The sequence below is a fragment of the Fringilla coelebs genome (assembly GCF_963513975.1).
Source record: "Fringilla coelebs genome assembly, chromosome: 4".
NCBI classification, from domain to species: domain Eukaryota; kingdom Metazoa; phylum Chordata; class Aves; order Passeriformes; family Fringillidae; genus Fringilla; species Fringilla coelebs.
Genome location: NC_140032.1, coordinates 69,066,456 through 69,087,014, shown reverse-complemented (window position 1 = coordinate 69,087,014; position 20,559 = coordinate 69,066,456). Strand labels below are relative to the sequence as shown.

The window sequence follows — 20,559 nt, the reverse complement described above, 5'->3', positions numbered from 1 at the left end:
TTAGGTGATCTGCATGTTAGGTTTAACTTTTGATTTATTACTTTCTCTTCTCAAATTTAAGGGCTTGATTATTCTATGGGTTTTTTTAATGCAAAGACATGCTTCTAACAGTTTGCAAAACTCCACAGTCCAGAAAAATGCTTTGTTTTCCTCTAATGTTGCAGGAAGGAAGTTTTGCTGTAAAAAATTCCTATAATAGATATAATATAGAGTGTATCAGTTTGTACAGCAGTTAAGACGTGCATGTTCTTGGTTCTTTGAAAAACTAATACAAGATAGAATTTGTTTAATTATGTTGCCCCAGCTTTTTAGGGGTAGAAGGTTATAAATTTTCTTCAATACTTTGGTTGTTAGCAATTGTCTACTTGGAGTTAACTTTTATCTGTAGGTAAAAAGAATTTCTAAACCACTGTAAATTCTTTGCTTTTATGTCTTGCTTTTCAGTGCTTCTGCCTGCTTTATTTGAGTTGAGGAACCTGTGAGATTTAGAGACCTTCAGAGGCACATGGCAAGTAGTGGGAGCAGGAAAAAATATATTTTTGCGAAATGTTGAGCTGTTGGTCTCCAAACCTCTGGCTGGCAGTGATTTCTTTGCTCCCCATTAGTTTAAGCAGATGATACTTCACAAGGTCATGTCTCATTTAAATCTCTGATTTTCTTTTCTTCTAGACTGTACCTTCAGTAAAGCTCTGTGGAAGATAGATGTGTGTGCTGCAATGGTGACATAAATATTTCAGAGGACTGGAACAAGTTGTTGAGAATCTGTGTTTGTTTTTCATGCCGCTGTTGAGAGCTATCTAAGGCAAGTAAACACCATGAGTTTTATCCTGAAACTTCACAGACATTTTCAAAGAACAGTAATTTTGCTGGCCACTTTTTGTATGGTGAGCATAGTTATTTCTGCCTACTATTTGTATAATGGCTACAAACAGGAAAATGAACTTCCTGAGACCTCTTCAGAAGTGGAATGTGGTGATCCTCAACTGTTGCCATACAAGCTGATGGAGATGAAGACCACGAAGCCTATTGATCCCCTGAGGACAGACCTTGTAGTGCTGGTGTTTGTGGAAAGCCAGTACTCAACGTTAGGCCAAGATATCATAACAATTCTGGAATCCAGCAGGTTTCAGTTTCACATTGAGATTGCATCTGGGAAAGGTGACCTCCCAGTGCTTATAGACAAAAACAAAGGCAAATACGCTCTCATAGTATATGAAAATATTCTTAAGTACGTCAATATGGACTCTTGGAACAGAGGCCTTCTAGATAAGTACTGTATAGAATACGGTGTGGGTGTGATCGGATTTCACAAAGGCAATGAGAACAGCTTGCAGAGCTTTCAGTTGAAGGGTTTTCCTTTCCACATCCACAGCAATCTGGGTATTAAGGACTGTTGCATTAACCCTCATTCCCCACTGCTCCATGTGACTAAACCTTCTAAGCTTGAGAAAGGGCCCTTGCTTGGAAATGACTGGGCCGTTTTCCAGATTAATCACACAACTTATCAACCAGTGATATTTGCAAAAGTAAAGACACCAGAAAACCTTTCTCCACCTGCTGCTATAAGTGCTCTCTATGCCACGGTAATTCATGACTTGGGGCTCCACGATGGGATTCAACGAGTCCTTTTCGGCAATAACTTGAATTTTTGGCTGCACAAGCTGATTTTCATAGATGCCATCTCTTTCCTCTCTGGAAAGAAGCTCACACTATCCTTGGATAGGTACATTCTGGTTGACATAGATGATATCTTCGTTGGCAAGGACGGAACAAGGATGAACACCAACGACGTACAGGTAAAGTATGTGCACAAACTAATGGTCTTTACAGCAAAGTGATTTTTTTAGTCTGAAAGTGAATAATTGTTCTGAGGTGGAACTTCAGGGCTCCACCCTGGAGCTGTTCATACTTAATGCACATGTTGAGAGTCTTACAAGCAGGAGGTAAATGCAGTGAGCAGCAGTGAATGTCAGCATAAACTTTGAAGGGTAGACTGGAGTTTGAATAGGTTTGGGTGTCAGGAGTTGCTTGCAGCATTTCACCTCTCTCATCTCTCTCTGTTTTATGGCACTTGCTTGCAAGGAGGGTTTGTGTTACTATTGGTCTTGAAAGCTTATTCTGTTGCTGAATGACTTGATAATTTCCATTTTTATGTTTAGAGTTGTACATTGCTGAAAGTCCTTTTCCACTCTGTTGTGCTGTTCAAGTGAGGTGATAGTTGTTGGCCAGTAGCCCTAACATCATTGCATTATTTCTCCCTGTAAGTATTTCTTCTGTGCTTTTAGTGAGGAGTGTTGTCCCAAAGCAGGTAGTAGGAGGTCACCTTTCACAACTCAGTGTAGAAGCTAATAATCTGTATCATACTGATTGTTGCCCTATTTGTGCTAAAAATAAGGGAGAATGTTTTCTTTGAACTTGGTTAATGGAATGAGGAACTGCAAGATGGAAAGACAAGGACAGCACCATGTGCAGTGGGGTTTTTTTGTTTCATTTTTAACCATGTTTTTTGGTTTTTTTCAGTGTTAATATATTTGTCAAGCTACAGCAGTTCTTCATACAGTGCTTCCTTAAACATGAGGCCTGACCCTGCAGTTAAACTTTCAATTTGATTTAAAATTGCAACATACACTCTTTTCTGAAACATCCTCTGTACATGCAATTATAAATGGGATTTACCTCCTTGTTAAGTAGGTGTTTTCCTTAGGCAAACAAATCACGTGGGAGAGAGCAGAAATAAAGGTGAAGCTTCCTAAATGGTTTTCCTGTGGAGAGCACGATGGCAGCATTTGAATTAGATGGGGAGCATGCTTGGAGAGTCTCCTAAATGCAAACTCAGATGGCAGGAGAAGAGTCAGATCTGACAAACATCACTGGCAGAATGTGTGTTGTTCGGCAGAAGCAACACTTTCTGGTAACGAAGTGGGTGAAATAAAGCCTGAATAAATCCATCACCGTGTTGTGCAACAGCAGTGGGAGACAGCATGTTTTGTATTGTTTCTCTTTGCAAGTGACACCTTAGGATTGTCATTTTAAAATAAGTTGGGATATTTAATTGCCAGGGTTATATACCAGAAACAGGAGACTATTGAGACAAATTTGATTACAGCAGATACAGCAGGATAAACCATATTGTTTGGGGAAAATAATTTGCAATATGTCAGAAAGTAATCTTCCCAAAATAAAACTGTCAAATTAAATAGAAGTAATATCAAAGTGGAAATAACTTTTAAGTAGGATAATTTCATTTATACAGGACTGCGTTCTGAAACAATGGAATCTAAAAAAAGCGTTCCCTTCTGATTCTTCATCTACTTGTAGTTAAAATGTTGTATTAAACATGTTGTTAGGACTGTCAGATGCAATGCATCTTCATTACTATTAATATCAAAGGAGTTATCCTCGGTGGCACAATGACATGTGGAAGGAATGAAACAAAATCAATTTGCAGTAGTTGGAAATACGTTATTGTAAAGTGTATTTGCAGATAAATGACATCTCATTAAACAGGAGTTTTACTGAGTTCTGCTGCAGTGACTGTGACGGAGAATTTGGCGCTGCAAGTGTGAAAGAGTTTACAAATGTTGACTTGGTATAATTTCAGTACTCAAAATTAGCTTATTTCCACTAAGCTTTCATTTTAACTACTGGCAATATAGAATTAAGGAGGATGCTCTTTTGTGATTTAATTTTGTTTGACATATCTCCTTTTTAATATTTTCTGCATATACTCACAGCTGCTAGGCTGTGAGCGGGAGGAGAGTAAGGGCAATGTTTCTACCAGTATTCTATTGTTGCTAATCAATCTGAAACTTGAGGAATCTCCCAAGAGCCAGAAGACCTCTAGGGTTGGTTCTGGCTACTCTGTGATAGCACGGAGTTCAGAAACTGGAAGGTTAATGCAGAACCAGTAGCAAAACTCAGGTGGTCATCTGCTCTACGCCCCCTGCTCAAGCTGGGCCATGGCCAGGTGCCTTTTGACTGTCTCCAAGGAGACAGTGTCTCCAAGGAGAGAGATCCTGACTGCATGTAAGATCGTGATTTCAAAGGAATTTCTTCTTTAGATATCTAAAATAGATTTCCAAAGTGGCCAAAATAATTAATATTTGGGGGCTTAACCCATTGAAGCTTAACTTCCCTCTCCTTTAAAGTATGTGAATTGAAACATTGAAAAATTACTATTATAAGGTTTAGTGGTAATATTTTATCAGTGTTATATTTTGATCTCAAAAGCAGGCCTTCCAAAATGAGTGTCTTCTGTACCTCTAAAGAGGAGGCCAAGAGGTGCTACTTCAGCTCAAGTACCTATTGTGTCAGCACCAAGTGTAAAGAGCCCTTCTGAAAATGTTTTACAAACATAGTTTATCAACCTAAATCCTGTTGTAAATGCTTTGTTTTGTTAAACAGCAGATTGAGTTTATTCTAGTTTCACCACAGATTCTTCAATTACAAAAAAAAAAAAAAAAAGTACCCCAACAACTTGAAACAGTGGTTCAGATTTTTTTAATAAGTACCTGTTAGAGATTTGCCAGTCTGTGTGTAATATCTGGGCTGATGGGACACAGTTCTTTGATATAAGATACTGAGTAGCTTTCACTGTGCATCAACAATAACCATCCATCCTTATATTTATGTACTTTATCTTCCTCTGGTAAAATAGAAATAATGGAAGAGAATGTTTCCATGGTCTAATTGCCTCCCACTTTGAAAATAAGCTTGGTAATAATCAACCTAACATTCATTTTTCAGTAAGTTTTTTTCTCTCCTATTGTCTGTCAGGCAGGAGGGACCATTAGGCTGTGACAATGTTATATTTTATTTTCCTTGTTTCTTTTAGAAGGACTTAAGAGCCTGTGCAGTGCAAATAATTCATTTAAATGGACATACAGAGAATAATCTACCTAGATATCCACAGAATAAGTTTATCTTAATAGACCGTGATTGTCCTGGCTGACAGTCTACTAATTTAATATCTTCTTTTGTTGGAGTTAATCTTTGTGAAATTTTTATTACTATAAAGCATTGAGATTTTTCAAGGGAGAAGCAGATGATAAAAGAGGGGAAATTAAATGTGGGTTTTTTCCCTGACGACAGTTTTTTCCGTGCTGGTGGTCTTGGCCCTCCACATTTCCCTTCATTTCCCCAATATATGCACTTGCTGGAGTTCCTTGAGAGTTAATCACATTTTTAAAATGAAAAATTAGAACACTGCCAAATTATTTTTTCCTAATAATTAGCTGTTTGAGCTCCTCTTGACTGCCTGACCCTTTGTGTGCTTTTCAAAAGAGACTGAATTGAAGTCAGGATGGGGATCTCTTCAGGTAAGTCTAACCTTTTTCTATATCTGTAGTTATTCTTTATAATTGCCAAGGAAAAATCTTTGTATTAACCATATCCATTATTGGAATGGGATGATAGATCCTTTTGTGTCATTCTGGTTTGGGAGTGCTTGGGCAGTGCATTGGTTAGTGTAGATGTGCATTGCAGTGGGTAGTACAAGACTCAGGCTGTAGTTTTCCAGCATTAATCACTGGAGAATTGGAGGCAAGAGCTGTGATAAACATTGTGCTGCTAATGGAGAGGGTTCAGCCAAAAGGAATCAATTCTTAGCCCTTCAGTCTCCATACAGTCTCTCATCTTGCCTGGATGTCGAGGTTTATGAGGCAGACACCTCTAATGGAGCTACTCCTCTAAATGCCCATAGTAGACATAAACACAGAAAAACAGCTCATCTTCAGGGAGGCCCTGGTTAAGTGAATTGCACCTTAAAAGTATGTGGCTTTGTTCATAAATTGTTTCCAGAGTGACTAACATTAGTTAAACATTAGTTAAGTATAAACATTTGTATTGGGTCAGATCAGTCCTCTTCCATTTTCCATAGCCAGTGCTGTCACTTGTTTGTTGCTTTCTTAGTAACATCGGTGGCCTAACCTTTTGTTTAATATAGTTCTGTTTAATAACAGATTTCCCCACTAAGAGCTAATTGTATATTCCCTGGATTAAATTCATCCATATTACTCAGCACTGCTTAAATTATTGCAGTTATTTAAAATCCATTAAGTATCTTTTCACCCTCTGCAGCATGCATGGAAAGAAACCAGAACTTCGCAAGGCAAAGCAGATGACTTGGCTATAAATTTTAAAAATCCGGTCATTTGGCTGTTCAGTTTTTCGTGCACAGGAATGACCTAAATATTTGCCTTGCAAGAGAATTTTCCATATATATTGTGTTGAGGCAGAAAGGCTAAAAGGTTCAGGCAGAAAGCCTGAATTGTCAAGACAAAGGATGGTCCCTGTCACAGGAGGAAGTCTAATTCTCTAAGTTGATTGTTTCTTTATCTGTGGGATCACGTAGAAGGTTATCAGAAAAGAAATGACAGATGTGTCATCAAATGCGTCAGCTGCAGAACCACTGAGCCATAAATCTTTCCTTCGGGGACGTTCAAAAAATCTTTTTAATCACGTCTTTAAATTACATAAGAAATTAATGATAATGAACTTTTGTTCTGCTAAATCATTCTGCTTTCCCAGGGGGTTAGCTGCAATACCTGTATACCATTGTGGAATGTCTCTGCTGTGTGTGTACATGCATTCTTTCTTAATTTGACCTGAAGCTCCTAAGCTATTTCTTACTCACTTGTTGGAAATCGCAGGTAAAAAGTGCATTCAGTTCTTCAGAAGTGTCAAGGAGAAGGAAAATTACTGACTGGGCAATCTCTGTAGCTGTCTGATGCCCTAGCAAGACTGGTTTACTTGAGCATATTTTGTCACCTGTAGTAGTGTGGAATACTGCACACTGTGAGACAGTAGAGAGTTAGAATTTGATTTCAGAACTAAAATACAACTTTTTAAAAAGTTATAAAATTGTCTTAATATTTTATGGGCTGCTACCAGCATATAGTACATTCTACCAGTCAGTCACCATAACATCTAACTTCTAAAAGCAGTTTGGTTTATGTGCCAGGCTCTGTGAATTTTAATCTATTAAGATGGATACAACTGCTGCTCAATAGAGCCCAGCTCTTTTTGTTAAAATCATACTGATGTTTGAAGTTAAAAGCATGATAAAAATCCTCGCCCAGGGCAAGAGGACTGCAGAGGGAGGCAGAGGGGCTGGTTCTGCTTTGAGTGTGACACTTTTGGGGCTGCCAACGCAATGCTGGTAATTCCTGGTAGGCCTCTTCCTCCTGTTTTGCATCTGTGTGAGCTGGACACAACCAAATCCATGGAATAAGCTTGGTGCTGAGTTTAATTTAGCAGTTTATCCGTGGTGGATAATGACAATAACTGTGCATGCAGTTTTGGTGTTGCAGCCTTCATTCCTGTAAATTCAGTGGTTTCCATTAGTTCTGCTTTTGATGAAATTCTTGTTTGTTTCAGCAGGTATTTTGTGTTTGGTTTTCTTTGAAAAATGAATTTTTGTATTTTTTTTCCCCTCTGTTTAGCTTTGCAGTACTTGGATGACTGAATCTGATGGAGCTTTTTGTTTAGTTTGGTTTTTAATTGTCATGTTCTGACACTGTACATGAAAACCTAAAAATGTTTAATGCAGACCTGAGTCTTGAGACAGTGATATGTCAAGGATTGCACCATCTTCTGCTGTTATAAATTCAGTGGCAGGTAGCTAAGAGAAGAAAAATGCGTTTGAGTTGCAGTTTTTTATTTTCAGAGAGACTGCAGAAACTGTTTCTTGGCATGGTAAATCCTGTGAGGTCTTTGACAGCAAAGACACTGATTTGCCTCAAGCTCTTGTACCCCAGCACTTGATCTGACTATTGGTTATACACTCCTTGGATTCTTCAGGATAGACCCAAAGTAAGGAAATCATGGCTTCTGTGGCTCTGCTGGTGCTTTCCCAAGTAAGATGATTTGCACTGTGGGTTCAGTCATTTGCATCTTTCCAGAAAATCAGAGTAATTTGTTTTCATTTCTAAATTCTCCATATTTCTCTGTGGTGGTGAACATTTTGCTATCCTTAGGCTTAATGTGACAATGGTGTCTTCTTGTTCTCAATGGAGTCAAGAGCTCTTTTAAATGAAATTTAAGGAATGACACTCACCTGAGATCAAGTGATCCAACTCTGAATACTTGGTAATGCTGTTCCTGCTTTTTCCCTTGACTTAATATATTGTGCAGAGATATATTTACTCTTGAGCATAAGGCTTCCTATGCAAAGAAATCCATAAGAAATGCTTATGTCCACCCAGTGTGCCAGCCTGCACTGTGGTAATTCTTGGTTCACAGCCACACGGTTAGCAAGGTCTGTCTTCCTCTGTCTTTTTAAAAGTACACACTTTAGGAATGTAGGTGACTATTTTCATGGGCATAACAAAAAATGCATGTGATTGTGCACACTTTGAGTGTTGTCAGCGTTACCTAAACTCTGCACTGGTTGGGTCCATCCATGTGGCCACGGAGACGCGAGCTGCTGTCCTGTCAGTCCCTCTCTTTGCTTGGATTGCGAGCTCTCTTGGTCAGAGGCTCTTTGTTCAGCAAGCACCTCGATAATACAAACAATAATAATGCATTACAGCTTCCTGCAGAGCTGCACTGATTCAGCAGCTATGTACGAGTGGCTGCTGCAAGATTTATTCTGGGCTTTTTCAGTGACAAGTTAGCCATCCACTTCCTGCTGCTAACAGAACGGAGTAAAACTTTCACAGCCAACAAATAAAAACCAAACTGCAGACAGATCTAGAAATCAAAGTCATTAACTGTAAAACATGATAGCAAAAGTGAGCCTTCCTCCATCCCGCTCTACAGTCACATCAGGGGGCACAGTCTGGTGAGAAGACAAAAATGAGAGTTGGAAGTCCTAATCCAGTGGGACTCCTAATTCATTTCCTTTACAGTACAGTGGCATGGGAAGTGGCCTTGCTTCTCCTGTTCATCCTGGAAGGTCAGTGCAATGACATGACTGATTCTAGGTGGCCATGCTTACAAAACCATGTGAAGGAAAAGCAGTTGGTTGCCAGTTTATGTGTAGCCCCTCATGGAATAACAATTCCCTATCTATTTCCAATTCAGTTTATTTTCTGTGCACAGACCATAAAAACCTTACGACCAATTTTTAGAAGTAGTTACTCTTTAGGAGATTCCTTCTTTCGCTTTGCAGTCCTGGAGATGAATTACTGTTGCTCCTTGAAGTGTAGCTTCATATCTCAGATAAGTAATAAATTAAATTTAAAACCACTTTATATTGCAGAAATTGTACTGCAATCCATTTGAAAATAGGAACAGTGGTGAGGACAAATAAAAAAGCCTGTGACTGTGCAGAAGAATGTTCCCCAAATCCATTCCAACCCAGGTCAGTAAATCCACATGACAAAAACTCTCCAGAGGAGACAGGTTTGATTTGGTTTGGGAACACTAGTTGCATTTTTTTGTTGAACTGATAAGCCACAGCTCTTCCTCAAGCTCCCATTTACTTGCCTTTTAGTGTTAGCAATCCTAGGAATAAGCCAAGTGTCTCTTCTCCATTTTAAAGTGGACTTGGACTAAAGATACCTCAGAGTTGTCTTCAATAGAGTGCTAATGGTACTCAAAAGGAGGCTGAAAATCAATTTTGCATTTCTGTAAAAATTGTTATTTTATGCTGCAAGATATTCCTCTTATCCCTTGTCCTTTCCTACTGCCATTGTTAAAGGTAATAGAAGTGTTGAGAATGGTAATCCTGAGACTCTCCTAAAACAAGATGAATACTAAATTGTATCTAAGTTTATACTGCAAGCTGTATTTAAATTCAAACAGACTATGAAAAATATTTTACATCAGTGAAGTACTTCATCTTACTGACTGGGCAGATTTCTAGAATGTGCTCATTTCTTCACTGCTGGATTAGAAATATTTGGAGAGTGCTTAGAGACACCAGAATAATCAGGAGACATCTGAGCAAAAAAAATGAAAATATAAAGGCTAAAGAATGCAGTAAGTAACGATGACCAAAGCAGAAGCAATAGGCTGCAGATGTCTGCAGGGTATAAACAGTGAGGATGGATAAAAATATTTAATGTAAGGCACAGAGATGTTTGAGTGTAGGCTGAATAGCCAATAAAAGCAGCAGAATAGAGGCTAATATCCAAAAGGAAGTTGAAGGATTATGTAAGTCTTTAAAAATTAGATTTGGCAAAAGAGTATGAAATATGCTATTGCAAGGAGTATAATATTGGCAGGGGATTTGTATTAAGATATGTTCTCAGTCTCCTGCAGTAAATCAAATGCAGAGCTCAGTTGGATTCCTGTGTGTTGGTTTGAGGCTGCAAGTGTAGACTTTGCCAGCTGGGATATTTATCTGGGCGCATCTAGCCTTTGTAATCTTGTCTTTTAGGAATGCAAGCACTCCTGAGAGCATGTAATGTGTGCATTAACACTTCTAACAAAATCACACCCCTCCCCCTTTTTCTCACAAGTCTTGGGATTTTCTGCAGTTGCGTCCTTTAGACTGGGTACAATGAGGGAGCCAATGAAATTGTCAAAATTCTTATTAACTTGAAATAAGTTGTTACGTTATTTCTGTGTTGGCTGCATATAATCATAAAAGTATGGCTTGAGAAAAGAGATGTATTTGTTATTTTATGGAAACGTTGGCTTGTTTTTTGTGTTTTTTTGGGGTTTTTTTTTTGTAATTTCTTTGATACCAATGTTGATGTAGCTGGGGAATTTGATTCAACAGCTTTAGAACCACTCATAAAGAGAAGGAGAAAACCATAAATTGTGACCCTTGGCTGGTGAGCAAGCTGAACATTGAATTCCCATCTGTATCTTACCTGGAGCTTTCAGACAGAGTGAGAAAATGAAAATTTTTTTGTTAAAGATTGTTTTTTTCTGTCAGTAAAGATGAAACATAGGAAAAGAACTTCTGTTTTTTCTTAGCTCACCTGAAACATAGGGACAGAGGTAGATAGCTGTTTTTATTCTCCTTCTAGTATTAGAAGCAGAGGAATCTTTTTGGCTCTATTAGGAAAAGAAAAGAACATTTAAGAAGCATTTGTGAATGAACTGTGGCATCGATGCATTGCCCAGCACGTGGAATGATCTTTAATATGCCAGTAATGTGGTAATTTTGTTGTGTTTTGCTAAGCAGGGAGAGCAACCAGTTTATTTTGGTTTTTCTGTACGGGGTTTGAGTCTTCATTCATTTGCACTCTTTGTTCTCTAGTATGCAGAACTCAGCATTAACACAAATCCTGTGCTTTAGTCTTGCCTGGGGGGGAAAGTATCAGCCGAGAGGCAAGCAAACCCCAAGGTGCTTGGTGTCAGCGTTTTAGATATAGCTTGCAGTCTCCAATACTTCTTCCAAGATACCTAAATAGAAGCTTGTTATAGCTTGCTTTGTGGAGTTGAGTTTTCCTGTAATCATGTAACAGATTCATGTTTTAAGTGTGGCCATTGTTACTCTGTGGGAAAAGAGTATCGAAATTTAAGTGCTTTGAATTCTATGTGCATTGGAAAAATAGATGAATTTTGCTCACTCTTGAGCTCTGTTTACATAATGATGTAGACCAGACTTTTAAATCTTATTTATTTAATATTGTGCTGAGCAGGAAGCACAGCCTGTAGGCCTTTTGGGGATAAGTGGGTCTTAGTTTGTCCAGGCTTAGGCTTTGAGGTCTGGAAAATATTGGCACTGAATATAAAAGTAAGGCTGAGGTTTTTCCAGAAGGCCATATTCACACTCTCTTGGATTTGATATATGTAACACTGACACTACATTTTTACTTGTGTTACCGAAAGAAATGGATTTTTATTTTTTTATTTCACAGTCTTCCTCCCTCAGTCCAAGAATTAATTTGAAAGAGGGTAGATTTATATCGCACATCAGGAAGGAGAGATTTTTACAGTGAGGGTGGTGAGCCCTTGGCACGGGGTGCCCAGAGAAGCTGTGGTGTCCCCACCCCTTGAAGTGTCCAAGGCCAGGTTGGATGAGGCTTGGAGCAACCTGGTCTAGTGGAAGGTGTCCCTGCCCTTGGCAGGGGGTTGGAGTGAGGTTACTGTTCCTTTCTTATCTGGATAGGATGTGTGGGGCAGAGCAGGAAGGGAAGGAGGTGCTTTGGAGACCTGACGTGGAGAGCAGGTCCTGGGCAGCAGCATGAAAGGAGCTGCAGGCTGTTGCACCTTGGGAATATAACAGTTTTGGAATCAAATTTGTGATAAACTGTGTTCTACAGAATGTCACCTTTTGTACACCAGCCATGGTGTAGAGGTCGGCCTGAAACTGCGCCTCTCAGACGTCGCTGCTTTGGGCAGAGTAACGTGGCCAGGGACAGACTTCTCAGAGCACTGCTGGTGCCGTGCCCCAGCTGCAGCTGCCTGCACATCATCTGAGCCCCGAGCTCTCTGCTGCTCAGGGATTAGGCCTTGATCTTCTTCCAGAGTTGAGCCCTGCAGGTGTTTCCAGCCACTCGCTGCCAGTGGCAGGGTGAGAGGGCACAGTCAGCGATTGGGATGTGCTGCAGCCCTGGAGCTCGCAGGCAGCCCTCCTCGTCCTGCAGCCAAATCTGCCTGCTGCCTTCAGCAGGAACTACAGCTAGAGCTGGCCTGTGAGGGAGCATTAAATAAGGAGCCATGTGCTGTTGATAATGAATGTGGAGCTGGGAGCTCAGATCACAACCTCTGTCCTTTCCGAGCTGGGTGACTATAAAACACATGTCCAGTTGGACGGAACAGCCGTGGCACTGTTTAATCTGTGACAGAGCACTGTGCACCCTTGCAGACCGGATGTGAAGCTGCAGAGGTGTGGGTTGGCTAATGAGGGGTGCAGAGGTGTGATGCCTGACGTTTCCTGGGAGCCAGACAAGTGTCTACACAAATCAATGAACAGCCCTTAGAGTTTATCTGCTGCTGGTGGGATGCGATGGAGACAAGCCAGACTAAGCAGGCAGAGCAGAGTGGCCCAGAAGTGACCTGGAACAGCATCTGAGGGATGGGATGGCCTGTCGTGCTCAGGGCTGAGGCAGCCCAGGGGCTGTCTGTGACTGCAGCTGGGCTACCAGAGTGCTTCCACCGGGGCTAACAAAACTCACATTGCCTCTGTGCTGACCATCAACCAGATCCAAGAAGTCAAAAATACCAAGAGGTTCTAAATGCATTTTAGAGACATTTTGGTTTTGCTCTGAGTTCTTTTATACTCTGAGAACTCACTTCTCAATACGTGGTGTTAGATAAGCAGGTCAAGGGAAAATGCAGCCAGCAAGGTTTCTATTGAAAACAATCTGACCAAAATCCACGGGAAAATAGGTAGCGCTAGGATGTTTTATTAGTTCTGTTTCAACTGACCTGGGGGTTTTTTTTGACCTTTAATTAAAAGAAATGCAGGATTTTATTTCTTCTAACTGCAAAATAATGAGATGGTTTAGCTGTTTAGTAACAGTAACCTCTTTCATCTAAGTACAGTTTAATTAACAACTAATAAAGCTGAAGTTCAGACAGTACCCTGAAAACAGCATGCTAATTACCTTGCTTTATTAAACACTATTGGCACCAAGTATTTATAACCTTCAAGTTACCTTGGTGTAATTAGCACAGTTCTCATTAGCTGGTACCTCAGCCTCCAAGAAGTGAGAAGTTGGTGAAGGAAGTTAGAAATATTTCTTAAATCTCTTGGTTGTACAAGTGATTTACCTAGATGAAAGAGCCTAATTGCTTGAAAATATGTAATTGCACTATCATCAAGATCATTATTGTATGGGATAAAAAACAACTCTGAAGGAAGACCCTGTGACATTTAAAACAGTGTATGCTGATGAAAAAACTTTTTATTGGAATCATTTGAGCAGCATTTTCCAAAGTGGCTCTTTATATTTTAAGGATCCTTCACTGGACACATAAGTTTGGACCCTGAGGTGAAGTTGTGGCTTCTGAATTTTTTTCTTCTATCGGACACTAAAAACCTTTGGGGGCACATAATTGGGCTCTAGGCTGATGCTTTATTGACACTTAGAGGGAAAATTGGGTTACCTGTTCTCTGCCAGCAAAACACTTTGTAGAAAAACCCAAAGGTTTTCTTTGTTTTTTCTCTTGCCCTCTCTGTAGTGTCAGCTCTGCTAAGAGAGTGCACAAAGACAAATGAAGCTTTCTTGTCCTTTTGTTTGAAGGATAGATAAAATGGGTTTTTTCAGGCATATCCCTGTACCCAAAGCAATTATTCTTTCTCCCACATAGATTAAATGTTTATGGTAAAAGGTGTCAAATGGCTAATCTTGGAAATCCAGAAAGAGTAGTCATTGCATTTTAATGATGTTCCAAAATACATAATTTATAATGAAGGAATCGTTTTTCCTCAGAAGCAAAACAGTGCAATAAAATCCTGATTCCCAGACACTTGGGTTGGACCTTCACTGAGGCAGTCTTCTGTTGCTGCTTGTCATGCTGCTTCCCAACACCCCAGGTTCTGCAGGAGAGGAAGGCTGAGGGATGCAGGTGCTATGCCAATACCGGAGCTTCTGCAGTAGCACTCCCAGCTCAGGAAAATGCAAAGTGATGTCCCAAAAAGTGCGCAGTAAAAGGACATTGCATCAGTTACCGCTCATTAAACTTTCTGCACCAAGAGCTCCACTCGTAGAAAATGGCTTTGGTTCTGGTTCTGCCCTCTCTTGCAGGGGTTACAGAAGAAATACACTATGGAAAAATTAAAGCTACTTCTGAATAAGAGCTCCCCTAGAGGGGCTTGCTCTGCTTAGTTCAGGTGCTTTCACATTGCACTTTCTATTAATTGGTCCTTGCCTTTATTGAAGAGCCAACGCAACATTAGAAATTTTACTCAAAAGCAAAATAGTTCCTAATTTAATGGCTCCCTTGATAGTATTTTCAGACAGTAAAACAGTTAAGCAAGCAAGCATTGAGAGATGAGATCTGTTTCCCAAAAAAGGATGAGAAAGGCTTTCTGGAAAATTATGAAGCTGCCCTTGCATTTGTTGCTGACATAAAAGCGTGTACTGATGTGAAGTGTAAGATGTTAATGCTGCAGCACTGTGAGGCTCTCTCTGTCTGCTTGCCAATTTCGTTGAAATGTACGTGATTACAAGTAGAATTACCAGCACATTGAACTATTTCTCTTTTCAAATGTCTGAGTTCTTTAGCAGCTTTTCAGCAGAAAAATAGTCATAAATATGTTGGTGTGACTGCACAAAGAAGGCATCGTTCCTCTTTGGTGAACCAGAGTTCAACAAGGCAATCTTGATTTATTCCTTTGATCAGTCAAGGCATTTGAGTCTGAATATTTGTGTTGATGCTGAAGAAATCACAACTGTCTGTTTCCTGAAGACAGGCTGACACTTGCAGCTTTTCTGTGGCAGACTCTGAAGTGAAATCACATTGAGGTGTTTGAGGGTAGGAGGCAGGATGGCTTTCTGGCTATGGAAGTGGGAAGCAGATTTGCAGATAGAAGTTTTATCTTTGGCTTTTCAGCTGATTTACTTGAACAGAAACTTTTGACAGCCCATGTCATCTGTCCATGCCTCTGTCCTGTTTGAGAGATGAGAAAGTCTGTTGTTTTGCTGTCAGGATAACTTGTGTCTATCCCTTGAATTGCAACGGGGTCTTTTTCTGAGATTTTGGTGTTTACTGTTAGTGAAGAAAGGTGTCTTTCATCATGTATTGAACATTTACATTTGATTTATGGCACTAGGAGTTTCCTAAACCTAGTCTGTGAGCTTAGGAAAAGTTCAAAAGAAAGAACTCCTTTGGAGCTGTGTACATGAAAGGGATTATGCAGCCAGCATTTTATTTTCCTTATAGTACCAGCAGAAATATAACATGTACTAAATAATTATTTATAAACATAGGAAGACTTTACTAGACGGTTTTAAAATACAATCTTCAGTACTGGTGTATTTATGTAACATCTCATAGAGATACCCAGGGGTGCTGTTCATAAATAGTTATAAAATATCCAGAAAATACCAGCAGTTTACCTTCAGCTTATAAAGCAGCATGTAAAAAGGAAATTTCATGCTTTTAGTCCCCCTACATTTCTCTCTTTCTGTCTTTCTGATGGAAACTCACAGTAATACGCCCTGCCATCTGCTACTATATATTTTTCATGAGTTTTAACATTTTGTTTTTAGAACCTGAAAGATGACTAAAATGTCAAGTCGCCCAGAAAATAATCATAGGCACGACAACTCAAATGTTAGCTCGGCTTGTCTGTACCCAGAGTGGTTCACAGCTTGTCTCTGGCCTCCCTCTTTGCAGGCAGAGCAGGTACACCCTTGGAATTAGCTGATACGTTCCCAGCGCAGGGCAAGAAAGTGGGAACCACTGGCAAAATTCATTCCCAGGGAAGTGAGCTCTGTGTTGCATTCTTCCAGAAATGTCTTGGGCCTTTTGCCACCTTTCTCCCTCCTCCCTTTTAAAAGCCTGTTGGTCATTCTAGTTTTCCATCCTGCTGGATGGAGACCAGATTGGAGGTGACAAGTTGGGAAGGTTTTAGGTGTTAGAAAGGTACAGCATAAAACCTTCACCTCAAAAAAATGCTCACAGCTCTTAATGTGGAGGGAAAGAGGTGAGCAGCCCTTTGTGCCACCTCGCTGTCAGGCTGTGCTCAGGATCCCTTCCCCTCAACAATGTGTGCCCTTAGCTCAAGAAGGGAATAGCTGGGTTATTTGCCTCCTACCTTTTTAACCACTCAGAGATAAGGTTATTTCCTTGAATAGATTCCGAGCAGCCCAGGGTTGGTTTTCATATAAGTCCTGTGCAGATTTGCTGCCTTTCATTAGAATAAGAATCCTCCTTGGAGATCTTTGCACTCTCAGCCTGTGCAAAAGCCCTTGTTACACTGCTGCAAGATTTTTCTCTTAATATTCGGCTTCCTAAGTGTGGAGCTTGGTTTCAATTATCTCCATTCTGTGCTTCATTTTGCTCATTCCTTTAGGATGTCTCTTGTTCACAGGACAGTTTTCAGGCTTTGCAGTGAAAGATGATGATCTTTACCAGGTGAGCCCTGGGAAAGACCTGAAGAAGAGCATGTGTGCTCTAATAAGGTGGATATTGCCTCAGTCTGTAAAATGGGTGATATTTTAAGGAATTGTACGTTGAGTGTACTGTGCTTACTACCTCTGCTGGACTGGACTTTCTGCTATTGTGTTGTCATTGGCATGTAATTGTAGGCTAATCACTTATATAATGAAAATGTCCAGGGAAAATAATTAAAATTACTGGATCATATTTTTCAAGGTGCTAAGTTGTCTTTGCATTTCAAGAGTGGGGTGCCTGCTAGACCATTCAGCCTTCGAAAATCCCCCGTCCTTTTAATCTTTTTTGTGCAGTTAAATACATTCCCCATTCATAACACAGTTAGGCTTCTCTGACAATAGTGATGTTTTCAGACACTTTATTGAAGTCATTGTGCTATGCTGAATGTTGACTTGGAAAGCTTTTCTATGACCTTTGCTCGTCTGTTTTGTGTTTGGTTTGAAAGTTTGGAAAGCTGGATTTCTGTGTTCCACCTGGAAGACTGAACGAGAGAACAGCAGGGTGTAAGAGTCTGGGAGAGAACTCCTCAATGTGATATGTAAATCTTAGGAGTAACAAATCAAGGAGAGCATCTTGAAACCAATGAGTGAAGCCGTACCTGATGAATAATGCTTCTTCCTACATGCTGTTTTTTTGTTTGTACTGCTTTAGTGCAAGTACACAGATGCTGACAGTCAGTATGCTCACTGTCTGAGAAATGAGTCACAATTTGGGGGAATCTGTGATCCAGTTTTTTGATGTTCAATAGGGTTGATTTAGCTTCTTGCTGTCCTTCTAGATTTTTCTTTTTGCCTTGCCCATGATTTTGAAACATGACTGAAATGCTGTGGATGTACTTGAGCTGATGCAGAGAAATGTAACTCTGACAGTTGCTCTTCACCCTTGTGAATGGAGCAGTGCTGGGGGGCACAAGAGATCTGAAATGAATTCCTGGCTGTGGCCCAGGTTTACTAAGTGACTGCTGGAAGGTCTTTTGTCTCTGTGTGCCTTTGTTTTCCTCTCTCATGATTCAGGGAGTAATCCAGCATTTAGTAGCTGGTTATCTTCATGAGGAAAATGATGGAGTTTTCATGAGGTCTTTAATCTTTATGTGCTAATAAAAATATCTGTACCTCTCTGTCATACATAAAGAGCTGCTTTTAAATAGCAAAACCAATTTAAAAGGCACATAACTGTAAAAATATTTATACTGTTATATTTACTTGGTGTGCCAGGTTGTATTCTCTACAGGTATGTTTATATGCTGGTTTGCTTCTTTTTCAGGCCCTGCTTGATACTCAGAATCTTTTGAGAGCCCAGATTACAAATTTTACTTTCAACCTGGGATTTTCAGGAAAATTTTATCACACAGGTAAGAATCAAACACTGAAATTACTTTGATTTTGATGGTGTTCTGTCTAGTATGACGACAAGTAGGAATGATAGAGTCTTAAGGGCTTTAGTGTGCTGTGTTCCTGCATTAGCTGCTGGTGTGGAACAGATTAAATGCCTCTTCCCCCTTTTATTAAAATTTAGTTCCTTTCAGTCTGCTTTTGAGTGGTAAATTCCACCAATCACATAAAATTTTGTATTGATTTCACTGAGGGATCTGTTGAGCTACCACAGTTCATCCTTGTGATTGTTTCATCTCTACTGTAGAAATATCGCAGTATATATTATCCCTTAAAATAATTTTGTTTTAAAACCATATAGAAATAGGAGAGATAAAAGAAAGTATTAAATAGGATGTGGGGCAGCCAGGTGGTCCTGACTGTCCCATTTTGCCACCAGTGCCTCAGCAGGAAGTATTTTAACTCCTCACAGTTTATTATGTTAATATTATTCTTACTGTTTCCAACATTTGTAAAAATATAATAAAAATAGAAACTTTAATTCAGAAATGTTTGGGGGTTTTTTGGGTTTTTTTCATTTCCTCTGCAGGGACTGAGGAGGAGGATGAGGGCGATGACCTGCTGCTGAGATCTGTGGACGAGTTCTGGTGGTTTCCCCACATGTGGAGTCACATGCAGCCACACCTCTTCCACAACGAGTCCTCCCTGGTGGAGCAGATGATCCTCAACAAAAAGTTTGCCTTAGTGAGTTATTTTTTTGCATTTTTTATTTAATTTATATTCTCAGAAACCAATAATCTATGTAGACTAGAAAAAACCCCCGAAGTTTCTGAAAGAATAACTACTCCTTTGAAAGGTATCAAATGACTTTGTGAGACCACTGGATGGTAGGGTTAGGTAAGTGTGCCACATTTTCTAAGGAGCAATTCTGCAGTGATACCCAGTAACATCTTATATATTCCCTTTGCATCAACTTTATGTAAACTTGTTTTGAAAAGCATTGCCTTTACTAATTATTTATTCACAGCAAAGCTCTGAATCAAATGTTTCAGTGAGAATATAAGAAAAAATGAAAACAACTTTTAGGTCTGAGGATATTGGAGAAACAGATCACAGTTCAGTTCATAGAATAAACCAAAATTGCCATACATAAAACATGTTATTTGTTGAAGAGGGGGTCTGGTGTTAAGACCTAATGGTATCAAAATATCTCAGTAGACATAACTTGTTTGCTAAACTGCTTTGGCTCTTACAACAGCCTAATTTTACTTCTTCCTTTTCCAAATCCACTGGTTGCTCTTTAGCTGGCAGGTGATGGCTTTGTTCCTGGAAGGAGCAGGGGGATTTGAAATACCAGAACAACAAAGAATGCGCTTAATGGTCGTGTGTCAGTGAGTGTAGGACAACATGATAGTCCTGACTGTCAGCCAATTAAAAATCTTGGCTTTTAAGTGAGACACATGCTTTCTTTCAAAGAAAGACTTAACCAAGTTTGCTGTAAATTGTAGTTGCACTGAGTACAGGACAGCTCTACTTTAATGTTTCCTTTCAAGAAAGCATCTCCCTACTGTTGCAGTAGGTGTTAGATTCTTGAAAATGTAAAACTCTCGAGTCCAGAATTGCCTGTTTAATATGATTCTATGTACTGGTGCAAGCTCCACTGGAAATCAAATGGGTCCTTGTAGTTCTGGTGTGACCTAAGACATCCTCTGGGATTAGTGTGCAGGATGTAATCATTAAAGAGTGTTATAAGAATAATGGATTTTCGACCCTGGTTTATGTAACTTCAGCAATTGCCATTTTTTTCACTACTTTCAATGCTCTTAATGCTTACAGATATTTTCTGTTAATTTTCATGTTTAGACATACAGACATGAAGCTACTCACTATGTTTCATTTGTTCAGAGCATTTAAATTAATAACAGAGAGAAGTAGCCCCTTTTTTGGAAGAGGCCGGAATTGCCAATGCCAGGTGCATTATTCATTCAATGTGTGTATTGTGTGGGAGATGCTCAACTGGGGAATAGCAGTCAGTGAGGAATAATGGAGACACTAATTCATTGAAGATGATAGGCCCCCTATTAGAGTGAAGGATTTAGATTATGTTCTTATTACTGCCTATTGTGAAACTCAGGGGGAGAAGCCTTAAAAATCAGACTTTTGTTTATAGATAAATGAAGATGCAGAGGGATGTTAAAGAATGCAATTTCTTACATGAATATTTTCCTTTCTGATGGTTATGCACGCTTAAGGGCAGTAA

General features: G+C 39.6%; 1 protein-coding gene across 1 annotated transcript in view; it reads left to right on the top strand.

The window, feature by feature from the left end:
• Positions 1 to 815: 815 nt before the first annotated feature.
• LOC311152793 (bifunctional heparan sulfate N-deacetylase/N-sulfotransferase 3) overlaps positions 816 to 20,559 on the top strand; it is a gene marked incomplete at both ends in the record, with an annotated part of 41,804 nt that continues 22,060 nt past the window's right edge. The window contains 3 exons of the mRNA XM_084204175.1: positions 816 to 1,796; positions 18,232 to 18,319; positions 18,889 to 19,043. Coding sequence (XP_084060301.1) covers positions 816 to 1,796; positions 18,232 to 18,319; positions 18,889 to 19,043 — 1,224 coding nt within the window. The remainder of the gene's footprint in view (positions 1,797 to 18,231; positions 18,320 to 18,888; positions 19,044 to 20,559) is intronic.